The sequence below is a fragment of the Pediculus humanus genome, genomic scaffold (assembly GCF_000006295.1).
Source record: "Pediculus humanus corporis 1103172108319 genomic scaffold, whole genome shotgun sequence".
NCBI lineage: Eukaryota > Metazoa > Arthropoda > Insecta > Psocodea > Pediculidae > Pediculus > Pediculus humanus.
In genome coordinates this window covers 7,297-33,424 of record NW_002987888.1, presented here as the reverse complement: position 1 = coordinate 33,424, position 26,128 = coordinate 7,297, and the positions used below count along the sequence as shown (strand labels likewise).

At 28.1% G+C, this 26,128-nt stretch overlaps 4 protein-coding genes across 4 annotated transcripts; 2 read left to right on the top strand and 2 right to left on the bottom strand.

Moving 5' to 3' along the window:
- Positions 1 to 480: 480 nt before the first annotated feature.
- On the top strand, positions 481 to 13,005 carry Phum_PHUM610130 (ABC transporter, putative; the record flags this gene model as incomplete). The annotated part of the gene is made up of 11 exons (XM_002432985.1): positions 481 to 712; positions 4,133 to 4,250; positions 7,408 to 7,597; positions 10,861 to 11,006; positions 11,122 to 11,360; positions 11,450 to 11,626; positions 11,714 to 11,898; positions 11,980 to 12,148; positions 12,242 to 12,498; positions 12,582 to 12,767; positions 12,847 to 13,005. The coding sequence occupies 11 exons, from the start codon at positions 481 to 483 to the stop codon at positions 13,003 to 13,005; spliced, it is 2,058 nt and encodes a 685-aa protein (XP_002433030.1).
- Positions 13,006 to 14,003: 998 nt separating this feature from the next.
- Phum_PHUM610120 (UBX domain-containing protein, putative) lies at positions 14,004 to 15,370 on the top strand (the record flags this gene model as incomplete). Its single annotated transcript, XM_002432984.1, has 5 exons — positions 14,004 to 14,059; positions 14,225 to 14,425; positions 14,527 to 14,778; positions 14,873 to 15,092; positions 15,182 to 15,370. 5 exons carry the CDS (start codon positions 14,004 to 14,006, stop codon positions 15,368 to 15,370), a joined length of 918 nt encoding a protein of 305 aa, XP_002433029.1.
- Positions 15,371 to 15,818: 448 nt separating this feature from the next.
- On the bottom strand, positions 15,819 to 18,146 carry Phum_PHUM610110 (uncharacterized protein; the record flags this gene model as incomplete). Its single annotated transcript, XM_002432983.1, has 2 exons — positions 15,819 to 16,413; positions 16,873 to 18,146. The coding sequence occupies 2 exons, from the start codon at positions 18,144 to 18,146 to the stop codon at positions 15,819 to 15,821; spliced, it is 1,869 nt and encodes a 622-aa protein (XP_002433028.1).
- Positions 18,147 to 21,331: 3,185 nt separating this feature from the next.
- Positions 21,332 to 22,787, bottom strand: Phum_PHUM610100 (Microphthalmia-associated transcription factor, putative; the record flags this gene model as incomplete). The annotated part of the gene is made up of 6 exons (XM_002432982.1): positions 21,332 to 21,517; positions 21,592 to 21,723; positions 21,812 to 21,959; positions 22,208 to 22,283; positions 22,376 to 22,487; positions 22,782 to 22,787. 6 exons carry the CDS (start codon positions 22,785 to 22,787, stop codon positions 21,332 to 21,334), a joined length of 660 nt encoding a protein of 219 aa, XP_002433027.1.
- Positions 22,788 to 26,128: the final 3,341 nt, after the last annotated feature.

Genomic DNA, 26,128 nt, shown 5'->3' with positions numbered 1-26,128 from the left:
AAAATTTTTTTTTAAAGTAAAAATATTTAAAGAAAAAATGAATTTTTAATAATTATTTTGATACAGTTGTAAATCCAACTTCCAGTTTAAAAAAAAAGTTACATGTTTACGTTATGAATAAGTAAGTAATGTTGTTGTTGTTTAAGTAACTGATAACATTTGTTGTTAACTTCGACAAGGTTGCCAATTAAACTTCGCACTCTATATCCACCTTGATTTTTTTTTTTTTTTTTTTTAATTTATCCTTTCTTACAAAACAGGAATTCAGTTGTGAATGGTGTGTTTGTGTCAGTTAGCTTTTAGTTGTGGATTGAGAAACAACAACGACAACAACAACCACAACAACAAGACAATAATGATTTTTTTTTTTACAATTCGACTCGTTTTTCATGACTTTTTTATTTTTAATTAAAAATTTATATATTCGGTTTTTGTGTAAATAATAGTAATAATAATAATAATAATAAAGTGTGTTAAAAAATGGTCGAATCAAACGATTACGATTCGTTCGAAGATGATTCGATAGGGAAAAATAATATAATAACGACGGTGAATAATCCTCTTGTTTATTCCAGCAGGAAAGGTTCCGTTAAGGTTCAAATACAACCGAGTCAACAACAGCAGAAAACGTTGACTCATTTACCACATCGTGAACCTGTTGATATTGCATTTACGGATTTACAATATACTGTTACCGAGGGGCGGAAAAAAAGTAAGTGATAGTTTTATTATTTATTTATTATAAGAGATGGAAGAAAAGGAGGGGAAAAAAAGATGAAAGATGAAAATGTTTGTTTGCCTTGAAAAAATCCAGTAATAAAATTTTTTTTTTTTTTTTTTCTCGAAATGTAACAACAACAACAACATCGTCGATACGTTAATTAATTTAAAAAAAAAAAAAAAAAAAAAAAAAAAAAAAAAGGTTAATCCTTTTTTAATTATTCTACGATGCGATTAATAATAATCGATAATAGAGTAACCGTTGGAAATTTTTCAAATTTTTTTTTATTTTGTAAATTTCAATTTTGACGATTTTGTTTTTCGATTAATCGATACCTTTCGATGAATCGATCCCTTTCGATAAATTTCCTATTATAATCGAGAATTTTTTAATTATTTTTCTTATGATTTTTTTTTGGTAAATTTTGCAACACGCCAGGAAAAAAAATTCTCGTACGGTTATGAATTATAATCGTTATTATTATTATTATTGTTATTATTATTATTATTATTATTATTATTATTATTATCATTATTATTATTATTTTTAAATTGCATTTGCATTCGCAATTTCCTGCGGTTAATCATTCTGATAAAAAAAAAAAAAAGAAAAAGAAAAAAAAATGAACAAACGTTTTTGCGTTTTCGATTTTATTATTAAAAAGAGTCGTTTTTTTTAAATAATAAATTAAAGAGGTTTTAAATTCTATTTGATGGAAATAATAATAATGATGATAATAATAATAATAATACGGTCGTTTTTGGGTTTTTATTTTAACGTCATTTTTAGTGAAAAAAAAAAATCGATAAATAATCAATTAGAAATAATCAATTCTTTTTTGAATTATTTCCCAGAAGCGTTTGTTTTTTTGATTAATGGAATTTTTGTTGGACAAAAAGCGATGTGATTCCTCTTACGATCTCTCTCTCTCTCTCTCTCTCTTTTTCTACTTCTCCAGGAAAATGATCATTAGTAATAATAATGATAATAATTTCCAGAAACGCAAAAAATATAATTATTATAATGATTTAAATGTTTGTCGTGTCCGCCGAACTTTGCATGTCGGACTTTTGTCGAACTTTTTTTTTTTTTTTTTTTTTTCTCATTCGTTCGTTTACGAAAAAATAATAATAATAATAATGATAATTAAACGTTTCGAATGTAATTACCGGTAATTATTATTTTTTTTTTTTAATTTTCCGTTTTTTTTTCCGGCGAAAATCCTTCGGTTCCTTTTTTTTTTTAAATTTGTATTTGTATTTGTCGTTGAATGATGATAATAATGATGATGTTGCCTTTTAATTTCATAAAAAAGTTTTGCATAATTTTTTTTTTATTACCTTATTTGCCAAGATCAAAGCCATTTGCCAATAACATGGTTGTTGGTAAAAAAAATTACTTTAGGCATAATTTTTGTTATATTCGTGTCGGAAATTTTGCATAAACGTGGCAGCAGGTGGAACAACAGGTTGTGGGGGGGGGGGTATAAGAATAAAACGTAAAGGAAAAATTTTAATGGGAATTTGTCGCGAAATTCGCGAGTGTGTGTGTGTGTGTATACACGTGCGGGTGTCGAACGGTAACGTTTTAACGTTTATTAACGTAAAATAATGATGATGATGATGGTGATAGTGGTGACGAATTTCAAAACGAAAATTTTCTTTCAGTTTTTACATTTTTAATTTTTTTTTTTCTCTTTAAACTGGTCTAACTAGTCGTCTAACTATGGCCCCGAGGGTATAATGTTCGAATAATCTTTGAGTTTCTAGAAGGAGGAAAAAAAAAAAAGGAGGGAGAGGGGGAACGAGGGGTGGGGGAAATCGTGTACGGAAACTTATTACACACGCACCAATATTGTTAGTATTATTATTATTACTATCGTTTGTTAATTTTTTTGAGAATTTAAAAAATTCTTCTCCTGGAAAAAGATGGGGAAATAGAGGGAAAATAGGAAAATTTTTATTTAATGGAGGAAAACAAAGGAAAAGCGAGGTTACAAATTTTTTTTTTCTATTTTCCTTCTTTGTTCATCTCCCTCCCTCTCTCTCTTTCTCTCTTGGAGATTTAAAATTAAACAATTCCGTTTGTTTATTTATTTTTTTACAATTGTTGTTGTTACAACCTTGGAGTCTTTTATTTATTTTAAAATATTTAATTGATGATACAAAAAAAAATGGCGTCGCGTGAATTTTTTTTTTTTTTAACTACCGTACGTACGAACGGTCACTTCCTAAAATGACTTCATTAAAATTTCCTTTGAAAAATCAACAAACACAATAAAATGCCCTTTGGTTTCTCTCCCCCCCCCCCCACGATAAAATTCTATTCTTTTTCGGATTGTTATCGTATCGTTCGAAAACAAACAAACAAACGACATCGGATTGTTTTATATTTTTTTTTTTTTTCTAGTCGATTTCCGGGATTTCTCGACTGGAGTCGATTATTACGAGTGAAATTTCCATTGTAATCCCATATTCTTCTGCTTCGCCAATGGTCGACCGATTATTATTATTATTATTATTAATGTTTTTTTTGTTTCTACTAAAAGAAAACGACTCGCGTGTTCTCATCTATTTTTTATATTTATTCCGCTCGGTTAATTTCGGTCACCACTTTTTTTCCTTTTCTGTACATGAATAATTAAAATCGTAAAAGAAAAAAATAGAAATTTTCATTCATAAATTATTCATTGTAGAAAATTTTCCACACGTTGCAATTAAAATTTTTTTTTTTTATGTACTTACGTAGGTAAAAACGTTTTACATAAAAACGTTTAAACCTTCCGGTTAAAACCTTGAAAATGTTGTCGTTCTTAAAAAAAAAAAATGAATATGAATTTCCTATTTAAATCATTTATTAAAATTAAATAAATAAATAAATAATAAGTTTCGATTGATTGAAAAATAAGGAAGGTAAATGAAATTTGACGTTTATTTGTTGTATGGGGGAGAGAGAGAGAGAGAGAAAAAAATTGGAAGATTTCATTGTTTTTCTACTAAAATCAACCGCCTAAAAAAAAATATTTTACCAATCTTTGTACTTTGAAATTCCTTATACCATCATCGTGTAAATAAACAAACGCACACACACGCACATACGCACACAAGCGCGTGTTGTTGTTGTTACTAATTCACGTTTTTTTTTTTTTTTTTTTTTCAAATTTATTTATTTAAGGTCGATTTTCGTAATCGAAAAGGTACGCGATATATAAATAAACAAAAAGGTATATTAAACTTGACACATTTCGTCGAAAAAAAAAAAAAAAAAAAAAGAATATTTTAAAGAAAATTAATACAAACCCTTAATCAACCTTGTCTCGTTGATTGATTGAAATCAAAAATGGCGGCGGATTAAAAGGATTATTATATGAATATTTAATTTTTATTTTAATTTTTTTAAATTTTTTTCCAGATCCAAAAGTTATATTGAAAAATGTGAGCGGACGGTTACGTTCTGGCGAATTAACCGCCATCATGGGCCCTTCCGGAGCTGGAAAATCAACTTTGTTAAATATACTGACCGGTTATAAGTAAGTCCTCTCGATTTTTTTTTTTCTTTTATAAATTTTCTAGGGGGTGGGGGAGGGGTGGGAAAGAGGACGTTTCGGTCGATGAACCTTTCTTACAACAGGAGGAAAAATACGGGGGGGGAAAAAAAAAATTTTTTTCTTTGTTCATGTGACACGATTATCGTATTGAATGAAAATGAACAGAAATTTCAAAGGTTACGACAATTGAAATGCGTTGCGTTGCGTTTCGTAGTTGCGTTGTCGAAGCCGTAATTAAAATAAATAAAATGGGTCAAAGGTCATCATTCAAACACGCTTATTTTATTATTTTGCTTTTTCTCCTCTCGTCAGTCGCATAATTAATTGCGAAAGGGAAATCTTAGGGCAAGGTGTGTTTAAGACGTTTCTCTCTCTCTTTCCATGTTTGTTTATCTCTCGAGTCGTATTAATCTTGGATTTAACGACGTTTTGTTTAATTTTTTTTTTTTGGACTTTGCTACAAAAAAAAATTATTATTATCATTATCATTATTGTCATCATTATTTTATTTAAAAATTTTTAAAGTTTTATCCGACGTGAAATACGAGTTTATTATCATCATCGCAACATTATGTTACACATGAACCTTTAACCTTTTTTTGTTTAAATATTTTTATTCGTCATAAACCTTTGCATTCAATTAGCATGTATTTTTATTATTATTATTATTTTATTTTTCAAAAACCTTAAATTGTGTTTAGCCTTGAACTTCACATCCTGTATGGTGTGTAAAGCGCGCGTTTTTAAAGTCTCCACGTTTTCCTATCTTTTCCTTCCATCTTTTTTTTTTTTTCGCGGTTCGGACGTGTAATTAACATTTTAATCGTCAACCGGGAAACTTGATGATGATGATGATGATGATGATGATGGGGGCGGGTGTAATAATTACAATCGTTGACATACGTCACGCGAGCGTCAAAAAATTAATTAACAAGAGACGACGAAGGAATTTTATGTACGTTGATTAATTCTTTGAACGTTTGAGTTACTTTTCCGAATCGAACCTTGATTATGAAAACCTTATTAATGACCCCGTCGTTGAAAACAATCGGATGTCGTCGATATTTATAAGAGTGACCCCCAGTCGTCAATTATTTATTTATTCGTTTGTTGCCTGAAAACGATAGCCTGAAAAATCAGGGATCAAAGGGGGGAAGTTAACTTTAGAAAAACAAACAAACAAACAAACAAGAAACGAAGGAAGAAAATTTTTAATAGAAACGATGAAGTGAAAGTACGAAATTGTAATCTCAGGGAATAAGAAACTATTTAAAAAAAAAAAAAAAAAAAAAAAATGTCAAAAGCTGTAAAGGAAAGTTGGAAAGTAAAATTTACGTAACGTTTAAGAGAGAGAGAAAAAAATTTTTTTATACGTTTTGGACGTTCAGATCTGGAATGAAATCATTTTTTTTCAAAAAATTTTTACTTTTTAAATTATTTAAAGTAACCTCAGGAAACGTTTCACGGTTTGTTTGTTTGTTCGTTCGTTTGTTTGTTTGTTTGTTAGACTTTTAAATTTGACAAACAATTACAGTAATAATTTTCATTTCGCAACATTTTGAACAATTACAAAATTTTCATTTGAATTTGGCAACATCCTTTTTTTTTTAACTATTTTCGTTATTTTCTCTTATTTCGATATTTTATTTAAAAAATTATTATTATTATTATTATTACTATTATTATTTTCTCGTGCATTGCGATAAAATGCGAAATAATTCCAACAGCAGTAAAAAAAAAAAAAAAAAAAAAAAAAAAAATTGTCCTTGCATTTTGAATCTTCTTTTGCCTTGGCCTGAAATTCTAATTAAAAACGAGTAGAAAATCATTTTAACAAAAAAATGGAATTTTTTTTTATTTATAAATAATGATAACGTTAACGAACATAATCTTCCGTACGCGAAAAAACATTGTTTACTACTTTATGTAATGATTGTCGATGTGTATATGAATTCGATAATCGATAAATCGATAAATCGAACAGGGTTCGATATATTTTTCCAGAAAGCAAAAAAAAAAAAAAAAAATTTTTTAATCGATTATTCATTCTTAAGGGGGTCTCCTTTATAATAATCGATCCTCGTTCTAATTATGACGTTCGGAAAAAGAAAAAAAAAAAAATGTCGTCTGTCTTTCTCACACACACACACACATAAATATGGCCCTGTATTTTGTTTTTCTTTCTTTTTTTTTCCGTTGGAATTATCATTCGAATGTCTCATTTAAATTTTTTTTTTTTTTTTTTTTTTTTTTTTTTCCCTTTCCCCGAGCCATGAAATCATTTCGAAAACATTTAACCTCATTTTTTTTTTTTTGTAAAAAAAACGGTTGATTTTTTCAAATCGATTCGCCTTCTTCTTCTTTAGGGTTATGTTTTCTCTCTCTCTCTCTCTAAAGGTTTCGATTCGAAAAGTATTAATTAATTTACGAAAAATACGTTTAAAAATGTTTTCTTATGACCATAGGAAAAACGTACATCATGTTTTGCAACGGATTGGCAAATACCACCACTACCAGAAACTACTACTGCTACTACTCGGTCGCTAATGACCGTGAGCATACCATTATTATTATTATTATTATTATTATTATTATTATTATTATTATTATTATTATTATGTTTGAGTCGTGGCCTGAATTTATTTGCAGACACACACTTGAAAAGAAATTTCTCTCTCTCTCTCTTCTCTCTCTCTTTGGTCGAACGATTTACTATTTTTCGATTCTTACTGATTTCCCCCTTCTCCCCATTTTGCATCTTTCCCTGAAAGGAAAGGTCGAAAGTGTTCGTCTTATACGATCCTGAAGGTTCAGAACAAAAATGGTTTTTATTTATTTTTTCGGGGTTCCTGGACGCGTACCAAAGTTTTTTTTTTTTCGATATTCAAGTCGTTGTGTCTATTTAGCACGAGTTATTAACGTTAAATTGATGGGACATGGGAAAAATTTTTAAATGGGTTTTAAACGACCTCCGCGCACACACACACACACACACACACCCATGGAATTACCATTTAGGAACCCTAAAACATGCGTATTTTTAAAGGACGGTAAATTGTTTAAAATGGCGGCGGCGACGATTTCCTGAAATTTGTTCAAACCATGCGTTAATATTCCTGTTTTTTTTTTTTTTTTGTAGAATTTCTGGAATGAAAGGTTCGATAACGATCAACGGTCAGGAAAGGAATTTGAACACGTATAAAAAATTGTCTTGTTACATAATGCAGGACAATCAACTCCACGCTAATTTAACCGTCGAAGAAGCTATGAAGGTAGCGACGAACCTTAAATTGGAAAAAACCACGTCGAAAAGCGACAAAGAAGACATGGTGAGTTTTTTTTTTCTTTTCTCCTTTTATATCTAAGGAATCTTTACATGCACGCAATCATCATCATCATCATCATCATCATCATCATCGTGAGAATTTTTTTTTTTTTTTTTTTTTATGGGAATAAGCGAACAAAGATCGCGTTTAACTCACGTTCAATGACTTTGTAAATTTTGCGGATAAAAACATTATTTTGCAAAAATTTGCTGCCGTTTAACAAAGCGAAACAAAAAAAAAAAAAAAAAAAACGATTTTCTCTCTCTCTCTCTCTCTCTTTCTCTCTTTCTCTTTCTTTCTCGGTTATAAGAAATCGAAGAAGCGAAGCGCGATTAAAAAAAAAAATTAATAAAATTTTGCAAATAAGTGATTATCTTGCAAAAAAATAAAAAAATGTGCAAAAGGTCAAAGGTTCATTTTTTTTTTTTTTTTTTTTTTTGATCTAAACGTATTATTTGTTTTGACTGTTTTGATTATTTCAATTGCAAATGGCGGGAGGTCAAATTTTAATTTTTTTTCCTACAATCTTATTTCCCGCAGTAATAATAATAATAATAATGATATCGTTTTTATTACGATTTGATTTCAAATTATTATCATTATTATTACCGTCATCGAAACCGCATGAATAAATGAAAACGTCGTATATATGTAATGTTAATCGTACGATTTTTTTACTGTTATTATTATTATTATTATTATTATTATTATTATTATTATTATTATTACTGTTATTAATTTTCTCTTTCCGTGATTATTTCTCTCTCTCCCTCTCTCTCACTCACTACCTTATTTAAATGATTTCTCTTTTTTAATTAGTTTTATGTGATTACTCGATTCCCCGATGATTATAAAAAAAAATGTTAAAACGTGGGGAGATTCATTGGTCCCTTTAGAAAATCACTCATTAATATCAAATGACGTAAGTATGCGAAGTAATAATGATGATGATAATGATAATGATGGTAATATTTCCAATCGGTGGCATCGTCCAATGGAAAATTTTTTTTTTAAACGTTAATTTAAAAGGAGGAGGAGGAGGGTATGTGGTAGTAGGTGCTCGGAGAGAGGATCATCGCGACTCGAAGTAGTAACGGAATTTTTATTTCCTTTTACGACATACGCACGCACGCACACGCGCACACGCACATTCACACACGCACATAAAAACCAATGGCAAAACAATATTTTTAAACGAAACTCGTTTTTATTTTATATTGATAATAACGATTTTAAGAAATAAAATAAAAAAAATATGGCGCTAGCGTATGCTAGCTGGCTGGTTGGCTGGTTGGATGTGATATAACGTTTATACGATTTTCCTAGGGCGAACGCATTCTCTCTCTTTCTCTCTCTCTCTCTCTCTCTCTCTTTCTAAATCCGTTTCACGGTCGTTCAGATCTTCTCTTTTTGACGTTTATGCACTTAAAATAATGATAAAATCTGTCGAAATTCTTTATTTAAAAAAAATTTGGGTTTTTGTCAAGGTAAACAAACCCAACGCACGAGTGCAGTACAAAACAGTGGGGTAAAAACAAGTTGAGGATTTTTGTACGACAGACGTAAATTCTATCCTTGGTCTTGTTGTTGAGTTGTTGTTGTTGTTGTTGTTGTTGTCGTCGACGACGTTGCGGTTGCGGGTTGTTTCAGGTATAATTTTATTTAAGAGATTGCATAACGTTGATTTCTCTCTTCACGTACCTCTATGACAACGCAACAGGGTCAAACGATTAATCCCGATTGTTTTTTATTCATCGAAAAATCTCGTGGGGAGTTGGCGAGGGGAGGGGAGGAGAGGTGATGAGAGGAAAAAGGGAGGTGTGGGAAGGGAAGGGAAGGGAGAAGAGAAACGACTACGGCCTTAAATTTTTTTTTTTTTTTTTTTTGTTTTAATCTCACAAACTCGTGTTAGGAAATGTAGGAAAACGTATGACAAACGTGCTACCACCGGAACTACAACTCTTTCTTTTCACACTTCCGGTTTATGTTATTTTTTTTTTTTCCGATCGATTCGGTGAGTGATGATGAAAATAATAACGGCCGCTCATTTTTATTTTACTGAACAATCTATCTTGTTTCATTTTTTTTTTTACCTTTCTTTTTTTTTTTTTTTTTTTTGGGTTGTTAAAAGATTTTCGAACACGCAATTTCAATTACGCAACGATCTCAATTCTAAAAACACGTTTTTCTCTCTCTCTCTCTCTCTCTCTCTCTCTCTTTATGATTTCCCTTAGCGATTTCTTAACTCGGTCTGCAACTTCAATCATAAGCAAAAAAAAAAAAAAAAAAAAAAATCAACTGGATATTTTTATTGTTGTTGTTGTTTTCGTTTGTTTGTTTGTACGAAAGATGAGGAGATGGAGGGTTAGGGGCCTACAATGCGAAATGTAAAATAAAAAGTGAAAGTTTTTTATTAACGAAAAAATTATTATTATCATCATTGTAATCATGCGAATTTTTTTTGCTAAAAAATTAAAATTTTGCGAATAATGATAATATAAATGACGACAACTTGTTTTTTTTTATAAGGAAATGTATGATGTGACGACGGTAGTAACGGTGATGGCCTTTAATGTAAAAGGAAATGAATAATAATAATAATAATAATAATAATAATAATAATAATAATAATAATAATCTTTGAGATTTCCATAAATTTTATCCTTTCCTTTCCTTTCCTTTTTTCCAGTTCCATTTTTTTGAGGCAAAAACGAGAACAACATTTCCTGATTTAAAAAAAAAAAAAATTACCCAGAGTGTCACGTGATGAAATGAAAAATGGAAGGAAGAAAAATGAAAAGAAAAGTTTTCAGATATCCCGATCAGATTTATCAAACGAAAATATTTCGATTTGATAATGACGATAATAATAATAATCTCGTATGTAACATAAGTACATTGATCTGAGGTTAATTTTTTTTTTTTTTTTTTTTTTTTTTTATCTTAGAACGTCCGTTGGTTGGTTACTTTTGTCATTTTTCTATACTTGTTTGTTTTCAAATTATATTATATATATATATATATATATATATATATATATATATATATATATATATATATATATATATATATATATATATATTATTGTAACGAATTATAATAATAATAATAATGATTCCCTCGCGTTCGAAATAATAATAATAATAATAATAAAAGTTCAAAGTCCGAAAATGGATGCGATCAAAAAATAATCAGGAGAAGGAGAAAAAAGAAAAAGAAAAATATTATTTATTTTTTACTATTGTTTGTTTGTTTGTTTTTTTTAGATCTCTGAAATATTGGACACTCTCGGTCTTCAGGAACATAGGAAAACGATGACGAGTAATTTATCGGGGGGACAAAAGAAAAGACTTTCCATCGCTCTCGAATTGGTCAACAATCCTCCGATAATGTTTTTCGACGAGCCGACGAGGTGAGAAGCACACGAGAGGAAATGACGAAATCGGAATAATAATAATAATAATAATAATAATAATAATAATAATAATAATAATAATAATAATAATAATGATTGATGGTTTTTCCAGCGGTTTGGATAGTTCGTCCTGCTTTCAATGCATAAGTTTGCTTAAATCTTTGTCCCGAGGGGGTCGTACCATCATTTGCACAATACACCAACCGAGCGCTCGACTTTTCGAAATGTTCGATCATTTGTACACCCTTGCGGAGGGACAATGCGTTTATCAGGGTTCAACAAAGCATTTAGTTTCCTTCTTATCAACTCTTAATTTGAACTGTCCGAGTTACCATAACCCTGCTTCCTTCAGTGAGTAACAAACAAACAAACAAACAACGACTCAAAAATAATGAATCGAATCGATGATGACTAATTTTAATTTTTTATTGTTTAAACAGTTATCGAAGTCTCGTGCGGAGAGTACGGAGACAACGTTAAAAAATTAGTCGGAGCCATTGACAATGGTAAAAACGACATACGAGACGGTCGTTTGCTTCCAAACTCGGAAAATTTACCCCAAAAAGTTCTCAACGGTTTAGCAAACGTCACAAACGACATCGTCAAAGATGGGAAAGGTAAATCGGAATGTTAAAAACGAAAGCAAACAAGCAAACAAACAAGCAAATAAACAATTTTGTTTTTGTTGATTTCTTTCTTTCAAGTTGAAACAAACGATGCGATAGCCATTCCTGTCGATTTGACGTCGGAGAAAAGCGAAAATGCGAACGCGACACTCTTGTATCCGAGCGCAACGAAAACAAGCAACAGCAGAAGATACGCGACGTCGGAATTTCATCAATTTTGGATCGTTTTGAAAAGGACTTTGCTATTCAGCAGAAGAGATTGGGTAATTTGTCTCCCCCGCCCCACCCCACCCCCGATAGTTCTTTTCAATTAATAATTTTATTATTGATGATTTATTTTCCAGACTCTCATGTACCTTCGTTTGTTCGCTCACATACTCGTCGGATTTTTAATCGGTGCTCTATATTACGACATCGGTAACGATGGTGCAAAAGTTTTGAGCAATTTAGGATTTTTGTTTTTCAACATGTTGTTTCTCATGTACACGTCCATGACAATAACGATATTATCATGTGAGTCGTGATTATGACCATTATTATTATTATTATTATTATTATTATCTTTTTTACATGGCGTAACTCGCATTATTTTTTTTATTATTTCAGTTCCGCTAGAAATGCCCGTTTTAATAAAAGAAAATTTCAATAGATGGTATTCTCTGAGATCTTATTATCTCGCCATAACGGTGTCGGACATACCATTTCAAGCGATATTTTGCGTCATTTACGTCACGATCGTTTATTTCCTGACGTCTCAACCCCCCGAACTGAGTCGGTTTTTGATGTTTTTAAGTGCCTGTTTGTTGATATCGTTCGATGCACAAAGCGTCGGTCTCGTCGTGGGTGCCGCCATGAACGTTCAGGTAGGAAGCGAGGAGGAGAAGAAACCGAAAATTTTTTTTTTTTGTTTACCGATTGTACACACGTGTGACGACGATTTTTCCAGAACGGAGTTTTCTTGGCACCCGTCATGTCCGTGCCTTTCTTACTTTTCTCCGGATTTTTCGTGAGTTTCGACGCCATTCCGATATATTTACGTTGGATCACTTATCTCTCCTACATCAGATACGGTTTCGAAGGAACGGCTCTCGCCACGTACGGATTCGGAAGAGAAAAACTTAAATGCTTTCAGGTTGGTCACCTGTTTCGACGACAGGCTTGGATTTACATAATCACCTAGATCATCTCATAAAGAAAATTTTTTTTTCCAGATTTATTGTCACTTTAGAAATCCGACGACGACTCTCGAAGAGTTAGACATGTTGGACGCTGACTTTACCGTCGACATCGTAGCTCTAATAATTATATTTTTCATATTAAGAATATCGGCCTTTTTGTTTCTCAGGTGGAAATTAAAGTCTGCTAAATAAGAAAATTTATATTAAAATTAAAAATGAAATTCTACGTATTATTATTATTATTATTATTATTATTAATTAATTAATATTAATTTTTTTTTTTTTTTAACCTAAATTATAATGTTCTGTGATTAAGACAAATTGTGAATGAGCCTTCAAAAACAAAAAATTTTTTTTTTATACCGAAATGTTGTAAATAGCAAAAAAACATGACGTCATTGTCAGTATATTAAAAAAATATCGTTTAAATAAGATTGTTTATTATAAATATAATATTATATAGTATATTTTTTATATTACGATGTAAATTTTTTTGGCGGTACTTCAAAGGCTTTCTCCATTTTATTATTATTATTATTGTTGGTTTTTTTAAATATAAATTCGGCATCTAAATTACGAGGAAAAATGTAAGGAAAATTAAAAAAATTGTTATCGGTTTTATAACGGAAAAAAACAACGCAATAAAATATTTTTTGTAATTATATTGTGATGTATATTCTGTGATAATAAAAAGAAAATTTTTTTTTTTTTTTTTTATACCGAGAAAGCCATTTTTTTAATATTTAGGGTGCCGGAAATATATAAATTAAAATTTAAATTGAAAAAATTAAAATCAATTAAAATATTATTAAAATTTGTTTTTTTTTTATTATTATTAAGTTTTTAAAGTTTGTTTAATTGTTTATTTTACCTTCTAATCTAATAATTTAAAGCAGAAGAAATTTAAGTACATAAAATAAAGTTTTATATTTATTACACACACTCCATTTTGTAAATATTAGTGTCGTAACGAATGACGTAATAGACGCCATTTTGTAATAATTTTTGTTTTCGATAATAACAGGCGGTGAGAATTTTGCAGCGTTCGTTCATTCTTTAAAAAAATTTATATACTCTATGGCCGTGTAGAAAACAATTCATCATACTGATTCAGTAATATGAGTTAATTTTTATACTTGTATTTAATAATAGTTTTTTTTTATTTAACGATAATTTAAAATATTTATAAAATGGCTAGTCCGGAAGTAACTACTTTAATGGAAATGGGTTTTTCTGCTGAAAAAGCGTAAGCATACACACCGTAATTCGTTTCTTTAAAATTATGATTTTTTATTTTATATAAATAATTAACCAAACTAGGTTAAAAAATTAATTTTATAAATTTCAAATTTTATCGATGAATAATGTTTTAAAATAAATTATTATTATTACGATTATTACGATTATTTAGAGAAAAAGCATTAAGCATTACGGGAAATAAAGGAGTGGAACCGGCAATGGAATGGCTTTTGTCACATTCAGATGATATAGTGGAATGTAGTGGTGATGAAACCAAACAAAATTCAACATTAGAAACAACAACAACAACAACAACAGCAACAGAAAATAAAGGACCTGAAAATCAAGATGCTAAATCAATTAAATGTAACGAGTAAGATAAATAATTGTTCATTAATTGTTCATTAATTTAATTGAAACTTTTTCATCATCTAAATTTTTTTTTTTTTTTTTTTTTTTGAATGAAATTTTCAGATGCAATCGTTTATTTGATTCCTATTTAAATGTTGAATATCATGCAGCTAAATCAGGTCACAGTGATTTTTCCGAATCGACTGATGAAAAAAAACCACTCACGGAAGAAGAGAAAAAAGAACAACTTCGATTGATTGAAGAAAAAATGAAACAGAAGAGAAAAGAAAGAGAAGAAAAAGAAAGAAAAGATGAAGTTGAAAGAGAAAAAAAAAGAATTCAAAGCAGCAAAGAAATAGCAGCAGCTAAAGAAAAGTAATTAAAATTATAAATTAATTTATCGATTCGAGATTAAGGAGTAGTGCGAGTAGAAACTTGAAAAAAAAATTTATTTAATTTTATCTTTTAGAATGAAAGAAATAGAAATGAAAAAAATGATAGAGCAAAGAAAGAGAGAAAAATTGGAAGATCAAAAAGCTAAAGAAAGAGTTAGAGCACAAATTGAAGCGGATAAACTTGCGAGAAAACAAAAGACGGAAAATCAAAGCAATTCGTCGACCACATTAACCTCTGTACAAACATCTCCACAGACAAAACCTCAAAGAGATTACAATGAAGCAAGACTTCAAGTAATAATTGAATTTTTCATGTAAGTAAAATATTTATCAGTGAGATAATAACATAAATGAATTTTTTTTTTTTTCGTGAAAACAAAAAGATTCGTTTAACAAATGGTGAAACATTGACTGAAACATTTGGAAGTAAAGAACAATTATCGGCTGTTAGATTGTTTATTGAAATGCACAGAACTGATGGTAGCGGGCCCTTTTCAATGATGACTAATTTTCCTAAAAAAATATTCAACGAAGAAGATTTTGAAAAGCCACTGGAAGCATTAGGTAAATAAGAAAAAAAATAATTTTTTTTCGGTATAAACTAATGTCCTATGATTCTCCAGCAGATTTATTTTATTTTTTAATTTATTTCTCCAGGTTTGGCACCATCTGCAGTGATAATAGTTTCGCGAAAGTTATAATAATCCCAATTTAGTTTGTTTTCTTATTTTATATTTAATAATTTTCTTTTTTTCAATCGTAATTTGTAATAAATCTACAATTTTTTATTTAAAAAAAAAAAAAAAGTATGGATGTGCTCATTAAATTATCATCATTATTGTTATCGAGTTAGATTTATCATTTATTGATTATTCTCATGGAAAACAAACAAAATGAATGACGTCAATTGTAAACTTGCGTTTCGTTCATTTAAAATAATTTTTATTGTTTAATTAAGCTGTCACTTGTTTGTTGATGATGATGATGACGATTACGGTTGATGGATGATGACGGATGACCTTAGAAATCATTTTGTCCATAATATCCAAAATTGCTACCGGAATAACTATAACCTCCGTTACTACCGTAATTATTGTTGTACCTATCGTTGTTTCCATAACTTCCATAACTGGAACTTCCATATCCTCCTCTGTTGCTTCCATAACCGGAATTACCATATCCTCTGCTACTACTTCCGTAACCGGAATTACCATATCCTCTGCTACTTCCGTAATAATTGTTGTTATCGTATCTACTGCCACCGCTTCCATAACTTCCGTAATTATTGTTATTGTATCTACTGCCACCGCTACCACCACCACCACTCCCATAACTTCCGTAATTGTTATTGTTGTCGTAACCCCTGTTGTTAGTACCGTAGCTTCCGTAACTTAAACTATCGTAACCTCTGTTGTTTCCATAACTTCCGTAGTTGTTACTGTTCATGAAACTGTCATAACCTCTATTACTCCCGCTGTTGCTGCCGTACCCGTTATATTTTCCACCCCCATAACCGTTGTAGCTAGTGAAGTATCCGTTGTTGTCATTGTTATCGTATCGGTATCCATTTCCATTTCTGTTTCCACTATTGTTGTTTCTTCTGTTGTTATTTCTTCTAGAATTGTTATTTTGTCTATTGTTGTTATTATTATTATTATTATTATTTCTACGGTTGTTCCTGTAATAATCGTCGTAGTCGTCGTCATCGTTGTTGTTGTGGTTGTTGTTGTTGTTGCTGTTGTTGCGATTATTATTATTTCTTCTGTTTTTAGAATTGTTATTATTATTTCTCCTGTTATTTGATTTTCTATTTTTTTGTCTATCTCTATTGGATTCGTAGTCGCTATCGTTATCATCATCATCATCGTCGTCATCGTCATCATCGTCATTATTATTATTATTACGGTGACTATTGCGATTTTTACTATTTCTATATTTATTTCTGTTGTTGTTGTTATTATTATTGTTATTATCATCATCATCATCGTTTCCATACTCTTCACTGCTATCATTATCGTTATCGTTATCGTCATTATTATTATTATTATTGTCGTTGTGATTTCTGTTTTTATACCTTCTTCCACCGTTGCTTAAATAATTTGCTAGGCTTTTTGAAAAATAATTTTCATGTTGCTGCTGCTGGTGCTGCTGCTGTTGTTGCTGCTGCTGCTTATCGTCGTAATCATTGTAATTCGATTCACTTCCGTATTTATTATTATTATTTTTATAATCTAGATTCCGACTATTGCTATAGGTACTCGTCCTACTCGGAATGAGATCGTTGTAATATCTGTATCCACCCTGGTAACCGTAAGGCAAGTTCCAACTGTCGTATCCAAATCCAAAACTAGCAGCTCGTTTTCGTCTGACGTCATATAAACCACTTCTTTTAATTATTTGAAAACGAGAATTTGGATGACGATGTTCGACGGGTAATTTATCAACAGGAAGTTGAGAATGATCCGGATAATCCTGTGGAGTTAGGGGTATAACATTTTCATTTCTACCACACGGACCTCCGCCATTTTCCGGAAAACGTCTATTGTTAACCCTTATAAAACCGCAAATTAAATTTTTATTACGATTATTCGTATTAAAACGAGTTTCGGAAATCACTTCGGCATCATCATCATCATTATTAAAATAAAAATTCGGTAAAAAATATGGCGGATCGTAATTTATAACTGATGAATGTTCATCTATAAAAATATTACCGTTGGGAGGTAATGATAACGGAAATTTTTCAAAATCAACCGTTTCGAATTGGGGTTTTTTATTAAAATCCGCGTAAAAATATTCATTGTTTTTGTAGGGAAAATTGTCGCCAGACGAAAAACGATTGTCGATATTTTTTTCCGCTCTGTCGAAAACTTTAATTACGTTCGAATAAACGGATTGATACGTTAATTCTGATTTACTATTCGGATTATATGTTTGACCGCCATATTGAGCATTATCATTCTGGAAATCAGGTAAAATTTGTATTTTTTCTTTATTATTATTATTATTAATTATATCTTTCGACGTATCATCGTTCGGTATCCATTCTTTAAATATTTTATATGGATGTTGATGGTAAATAATGTAACTTTTAAACGGTTTTCTCATATTTTCTTCTTCTTCTTCACCACCATCATCATTATCATTATCAATCTCTTTTCTTCTTAAATTATATAACATTGATGATGCTGGTTCTAATTCTGTTTTTGTTTCTTTTCTTTTTTCAACAACTGTAAAATTAACGTCAGGTTTCATTTGTTTTCTATCACCTAAATTATTTATTTCAAATGACTTACTTCTTATTATTGGAGATACAACCGTGTTTCCTTCTGTTGTCACTAGTATCATATTAACAAAATACAAAAACTATAGAAAAGAAACAAAAAAAGACATGAAACTCAGCACTACAGCAATATATAAGTTCAGTAAAAAGAAAAGAAACAATCATTAGGCAATAATAATAATGATAAATCTTACCAAAAAAATAAAAAACATTTTTTATACAATTGTGTGTCCAACCGTTTGGAAAGGTACTTCACCTACTGAAAACTTGTCTTAAAAAGAAATGTCTCAAAGCATGAGAAACAAAACAAAACAAGAAAAAAAAAGTAAATAATAATAATAATAATAATGAGACAGTGGCCAAGGCTAATTTTAATTTTAGTTTTATTTTTAATAAAAGGAAATTATGGGAAATAATAACAATAATGATAAACATAATAATAATAATAATAATAATGATATATTCGGTTGAACTGTCTTGTGAAATGAAAAATTGTTTTTTTGTTTGTTGTTTGTTGTTTTTTTTTAAACAAAGATTTGAGTTGTAGTGGTTTTTTTTTACATTTATTACTTCCATTTTATACAATGATTAATAATGATGATAATGATAATCATTAAAAATATTAGGGAGGATGAATGAAAAAAAATTTTCATGTGTTAATATTAAAGCAGATGGTTTTTATGAAAGATGATAATTAGGTATAAAATGCCCGGAATGCCAAATGGATTGGAAAAAGTTGTTTAAGAATGTTTGTACAGTTACAAACAACCAAAACAAAACAAAACTGTGACAAACAACAACCAAACAACATCCTTAATGATGTAAAATGAAGAGTTTGTAAAAGAAATTGAGAACAAAGACAACAGCCAAAGGGTTAAATATAAGAATTTAAAAATTTTACACACACAATGTGGGATGTGGCAGAAGACACAATCAGGGTTAACCGTTAAACCGTTAAAAATCATACCAACATAACCAAAAAAAAAAAAAAATTTGAGGAATAAATTCCAACAATTTGAAATTATTCTTTTTTAACTGTTTTATTTTAATAAAATTTAATAATGGTGGTGGTGGTGGTAATAATTTAAAATAGTTTACAATTAGGTAATAATTTTTTAAAAAACAATAGGTAATAATTAAGTAATTTCAAAATGAAAAAAAAAAAAAAAATTTTTTTTTGAAGTGAATGGATTTTGAATAAAAACAAAAGAAAGTGAATCCGTTGTTGTTAATATTTTTTTTAAAAAGACATACGAAAAACATTTGATTATTATAAGCGAACATATCATTTTATTTTTATGAGAAGAAAATCCCTGAAAAAATTTTTTTAAATTTTTTTTTGGGCGTATATCTCGATTTTAATATTCATCTTTTTTTTTTTTTTTTAAATAATATATCGATAGAATAATAATTACTTTAGTTAATAATAATAATAATGATAATGATAATAATAATATTGGTTAATTTTGTGGGTATTTGCTGTTGTTTTTTATGAATCTTGCTTAGTGTGCTGTAAACTGAGGGTAAAACAAACACAATAATTAGTTTTTTATTGAACTCGAATCGATTTTAAATCGATTTATATCGAATTTGATAAGAAGGAATTGATATGATAACACGTCAAATATCGAAAACCAAAACGAAACAAGAGAAAATGTGAAAAATGAAAAAAAAAAAACCCTATCGCAAGATGTACAACAAGAAGAAAAATATTCTGAACGATAAAATGTTTAAATTTGGCGGGAAAAATTATCGAGAAATTTGGCAACGTTTAAAAAGCAGAAAGAGTTGTGATAAACCGGATATGATCAATAGTATTATTTAATGAAAATTTTGTGTAAGTTTTATCCGTTGTGGAAAAATGATCGTTGACAAAAAAAAAAAAGAAAAAAAACGTAAAAAATATAGAAATTTCTAGAATTTTAGATTTAAAAATGATAATTTATATATAGCAGACGACAAATATTTTTTGAAAAAGAAAAATGACGTCACATACGTTGTAAACAATCGGAAAATAAAATGGAAAATAACCAAACGTTTGAAAATATCGAAAATTCTCGAGTGAATTTTTTTTTTTTTTTTAAATAAAATCCGTTAATGTTACGATCGATTACGTAATAAAATTTATGACGTAATAAATAGTATGACCCGGTGGTTATTAAACAAAAAAAAAAAAAGAAAAATTTATTTCAATTTCGAAACGAAAAAAAAATTTAATTTACATGAAAATTTTTTTTTTTTTTTTAGTTTTAATTAAAAAAATTTTTCCTTTTTCCTTCCTTTTTTCTTTTTTTCCTTTTTTCTTTCTTTTTCCTTTTTTTTTTAAAAATAAATTTACCTTTTTAGGTAAAAACTAATTTTTTTAATATATATTTACAATTTATTTTACAAATAATTTATAATTAGAAACCAATAAAATATTCATAAAAAAATATAATAATAATAATAATAATAATAATTGAATAATTGAATTACAAAAAATAATTTTATTTTATAATTCGGGTTATCCATAAAAAAAATCATTAATAATAATAATAAAAATGATAATAATAATAATTAACGGTTTTAATTTTACGTTTGAAAATTATTTAAAAGTTATTAAGTACCATAATCGATACCAAAAAAAAAAAAAAAATGATAAGAAAATAAATCAACTAATGTAATCGTTTTTAAATAATGATAATGATAATGATAATAATAATAATAATAATAATAATAATAATAATAATAATAATAATAATAATAATAATGATGATGATGGTGAAATTTAAGTAAACAATTGCAATAAATATATAAATATATATATTTTATTTAAATTATGTTTAATATTCTTAAACGTGATTGATTGGCCGAATATTTCGCGTTAAGTAATAATAATAATAGTAATAATAATAATGATAATAATAATAAAAATGATGATGATGATGATGATGATGATGATGACGATGAAATTTTTTTTAACAAAAATTTTTTTCATTTTTTCAGTCTCCGTTTGAACTTTTCGTTTTTTTTAAAAAAAAAAAAAATTAACGCACGTGGGTGCGTACGATTTGTGCGTATACGTGCGTAAAATACGTGTAGAGATGTGTCTTTATCATCTCAATAATAATTTACAGCCTCTTTGTAAAAAAAAAAAAAAAAACTGAAGAAATTTTTTTTTTTTTTTCGCGGGGGGATCCGAATCTCTCTCTCTCTCTTATTGTCTCTTTCTCTTTTGTTTTCGTTTATCATTATTATCGATAGGGTATCATCAGCATTCTAAATCCAAATCTATAAATGATCTTATATCCGGTTCGTCGAGATCCGAATCTCCGATACTTGGTAACCTCGGTGAAAATGTTGAATATAACATTGGATCCCCGTGTACCGGATGATCGTCATCCATTAAATCTTCAATTTGTTTTATATTTTCGGGTGGTAACGATTCGTCGGAAGACTATAAACAAAAAATAATATTTCTAGAATTTTCTATTTTATTTAATTAATTAATTAATTTATTTATTTATTTACCTTATCTTCGATGTCTTTATCATCGATTGATTCCGTTTTGGTTAACGTATCCAATAATCTGTTACTTTCCTCTTCCCATGAACCTGATATAGAAAGTGGAAGACCGTGTGCTTTTGCTTGAAGTTCTAATTCCTTAAATTTAATAAAAAAAAATTACATTAATCATCATCATCATCATTAACAAAACGATAGAAATTATTATTATTATTATTATTCTCACCTGTATTTTTAATATTAATTTTCGATTTTGTATTTCTAATTTTTGGTTTTTAGCTTCTACATCTTTCATTCTTTCAACTTCCGTTTTTAATATTTTTATATAATCGACAGATGATTTCAATATGGTTCCCTTATTCGGCCTTATATCTCTCACTACGTCATAATAACTAAAATAATTTATAATAATAATAATGAGAATAATGATAATAAAACAATTGATAAAAAAAAAAAAAAACAAAAACTTTTATTAAATTTAATTTAAACGTTTTTAAAAAAAAAAATTTGTTTTTTTTTTGTTTTTTTTAAAAAATTAATTTTAGTTAAAATTGTTATGATTTATGATAATAACTGTTAAGTTTAAAATGAGTAGTGTTATGAAAAAAAAAAACATACGTACGGGTCATTGTTCTTTGGCAATAACGTTCCTAATTCTTTTATTCTATCATTTATGTTAAACCTTCTTCTCCTTTCGACTGTAAAAAAAAATAAATTTTTTTCCCGATTATTATTATTATTATCTATTTACACGATAATAATAATACTTTTTTTTGTCTTAAAAACTTACTCATGTTATGATTGTCTTTTTTTATTCTATCTTTGGCTAATGCATCTATTTCTATATCGGAATACGTGAGAAGTTCTTGTTTTATATTTGGGAAATCACCCAAATCATCTGCCTGCGTAATAATAATAATAATAAAATTTTTTTACAATTATTTCTTCCACTTTTTCCCTAACAAATTAATCATCATCATCATCATCATCATCCCCCCCTTTCGTCTCCCCGAATAAATCAATAACATTTTATTTAATAATAATAAAAACATTTTTATTCGTTTGATTTTTATTTACTTTTAAAATAATAATAAAACGTCATTATTATCATTATTATTAATACTATCATAATTACAATGATTATTATTATTATTATTATTATCAATCACGTACCAGCGTGTCTTCCAATTTAATACTTCCATTCGGTAAAGAACTTAATTCAAACGAAAATAAATCTTGAAGGTCTTCGCCCTAAAAAAATATAATAAATAAAATTATTATTATCATTATTATTATTATTATTATTAATAACAATTTTAAAATTTCATTAACAACGAGATGACGATGTTCGTCGTTTAAGAATGATAATGATAATAATAATATAATATTTTTTTATTTGATTTATAATCTTTAATACTACCTTGCGCTAATTTTTTTTTTTATTATCATTATTATTATTATTATTATTATTATTATTTACACGCGTTCGTAAATATTTTATTAATAAAAATGTAATTTTAATTATTATTAATGTAAAAAACCGAGGTGATGTCGATACACGTGGTGGTTTTTTTATTAATATGTAAATGACCACGTGGTTAGTTAATGATAAAAATCCCCCCGTAAGGTAAATGTCGACCGCGATTGTAAATAAATAACCGCCGCCGCAGCCGCCGCCATGTTAATTTATTAATTAATTAAATTTTATAGATTTTATAATTATGTTAATAAGTTTATTTTAATAATTTCAGGAGGAGGAAAAAAAAGAAAAAAGAAGAAAAACATTATGGGATTGGATTCAAACTTGTTTGTTTTTTTTGGGAACTTACGAGAGAAAATCGGGTGAGTTTACCGTTAATAATAATAATAATAATTATGCGTGGGAATGATTGAAAAAAAAAAAAATGGCGACTAAACTTACCTCGTCTTTCTCGTAACGACGTTAAAAACTGGCATTTTATATTTATTTTATTATTATTATTAATATGGCAGTTTACGACGAGAAAAAAAAATTATTATTATTATTATTATCCTTATTTTTCACTAAATGATCATCGTTTATTATTATTATTATTATTATTATGACTATTACGACAACCGTTTGTTCTGTTGTTGTTGTTTGTTTTCGGGTTCTTAAGATGATGATAATGATGATTTGTGACGATTACGTATAATTTCTCGTTATTGATGTAGTTGAATAAAATAATTTTGCATTTCTACGAATTTGAACCTGGACATCGTGCCTGGAAAATAAAAAATTATATATTTTAATAAACGTAAAACGTGATTCTAGAAAATTTGCACACGATCGCGACGTCATAATAATATTAATAATAATAATAATAATAATAATAATAATAATAATAATAATAATCGTTTATTTTTTTCGTGAAAAATTTTTGATTCCATTCGATTCGATCGATCGATCGTCATTTTACTTATTTAAACGATTTCGATTATTAATAATTTCATTCATTCGTTCATTCATTCATTCATTCATTTATTCATTCTTTGTTAAAGATAAAATCCGTTCGATTACGTTCGCAAAATTTAAAAATAAATAAATTTAAAGCGTTTCGAACGTAAAAAAAAAAAACGCGTTCGGTTTTTCCCTTCGACAAATCGATTTTATCGATTAATCAATCGTTCGTGATCGTTATATCCGTTCGGTTTAAGGATTTTGCGAACGTTCGAACGTTCGTAAAATTTCAATCGCATTTATATACAATTTAAAAAAAAAAAATTAATTAATAATGAATTTTATTTATTTGGGTTCTCAAGGGCGCAAAACTTGTTTCGGAGCATTACATGACCTTTACGTATAGAGAATGTTGGATAATGCGGATTATCAAATGCAGATGTTATAGATAAGAGAAAAAATATTAATAATAATAATGATAATGATAATGATGATGATGATGAAGGAAACGTGAATGAAAATGTTAGTGAGAGAGAGAGAGAGAGATTTCGTTTTATACATATAAAAACTTTTCAATGCAAAAAAAAGGAATTTGTTCGACGTCGTTTGTTTTGTTTGTTTGTTTTTAAAAAACAAAATCACATTTCGATAATAATAATAATAATAATGATAAATTTCGTTTTCCTTCGGCTAAACAATTATACTAATTAATAAAAACATCAATGAGAAATCAATTTTGTTCAAATTTTTCATCATCTTCTTATTTTTGTTGCGATTGTTGTTGTTGTTGTTGTTGTTGCGTTTGTCGTTTGTCATTCGATTATTTTTTTTATCTTTAAAAAAATGTCTTAGCTAATAAAAAAAAAAAAAATTTTTTTATTAGCTAAGAGAGCAAAATAATTAGCGTTAAAAATGGACAACGTAAATATTTATTAATATTAAGTCGATTATTAAACAAACGTTCAACGTTTTATTTTAACAAAAATTTTTTTTTCCTCTTCTATTTAATATTAATTAATTTTCTTCTGCTTTGTTTTCTTTTGTCTTCTTATTTATATTCCAACTTACGAATTCGTGATTGTCAAATTGACGAGATTTCGACGTACGCCATTATTATTATTATTATTATTATTATTATGTCTGACGATGATGACGATGACGATGACGACGACCAAGAGTTATTAATTTAATTTTTTAACAAATCAATACTTTTCACGAACTTTATATTAAATTATTATTATTATTACTATTAATTTTTATTGTTTATATAAGTCAATTAATTAATAATAATGATGATGATGATAATGATGATGATAATTTATTAAAAATTTCACAATGAATGAGGGGGAAAAAAACTTTATCGATTTGATTTTTTTAATTTATTAACGGAATTTTATTTTATTTTTTTATAAATAAAATCGATAAATTAATAAATATCGATCGATAACGATATATATCGATCGATTTAAATCGATTTAAATACCTACTACATTACAAAAAAAAATTTAATGTAAACAAAATAAGAATTTTTTTTATCCGAGGGTAAAAAAACAACACTCGCGCGAAAATTTTATGTTTCGATACATAAAAAAAAGTTTTCCCGATCGTTTGTTTGTAACAACGACAACAACAACAACAACCACGACAACCACTACGACGACGACGACAACAACAACAACACGCAAAAATCGTACTTTAGATTTCTTCTTATCGGTCGGTTTAAAACAAACACGGATTTTTTTTTATTTTGTTTTCCTTACCATCGGTAAATCTTTTAAATATCACACACACACACACACACACACAATAATAATAATAATAATGATAGTGATGATGATGATGATGATGATAATAATAGTAATAATTCACCTTCGTATTTACTTATTTGCGTATCATCATCGTTGTTAATGATAGCTAGCCAGGACACAAGTTTTTAAATAAATAAATAAAAATTTATACGGAATCGTTCGCATAATTTTACTTTCGTTAACAAAACAACCGCAACAACAACCACAACGGTAATAATAAAACAAACTAATCGAATTTAAATTTTTCTCTTTCTCTCTCTCTCTCTCTCTCTCTCTCTCTGACTCCCTTTAGGGAAAATCCCTTTTTTTTATTAAA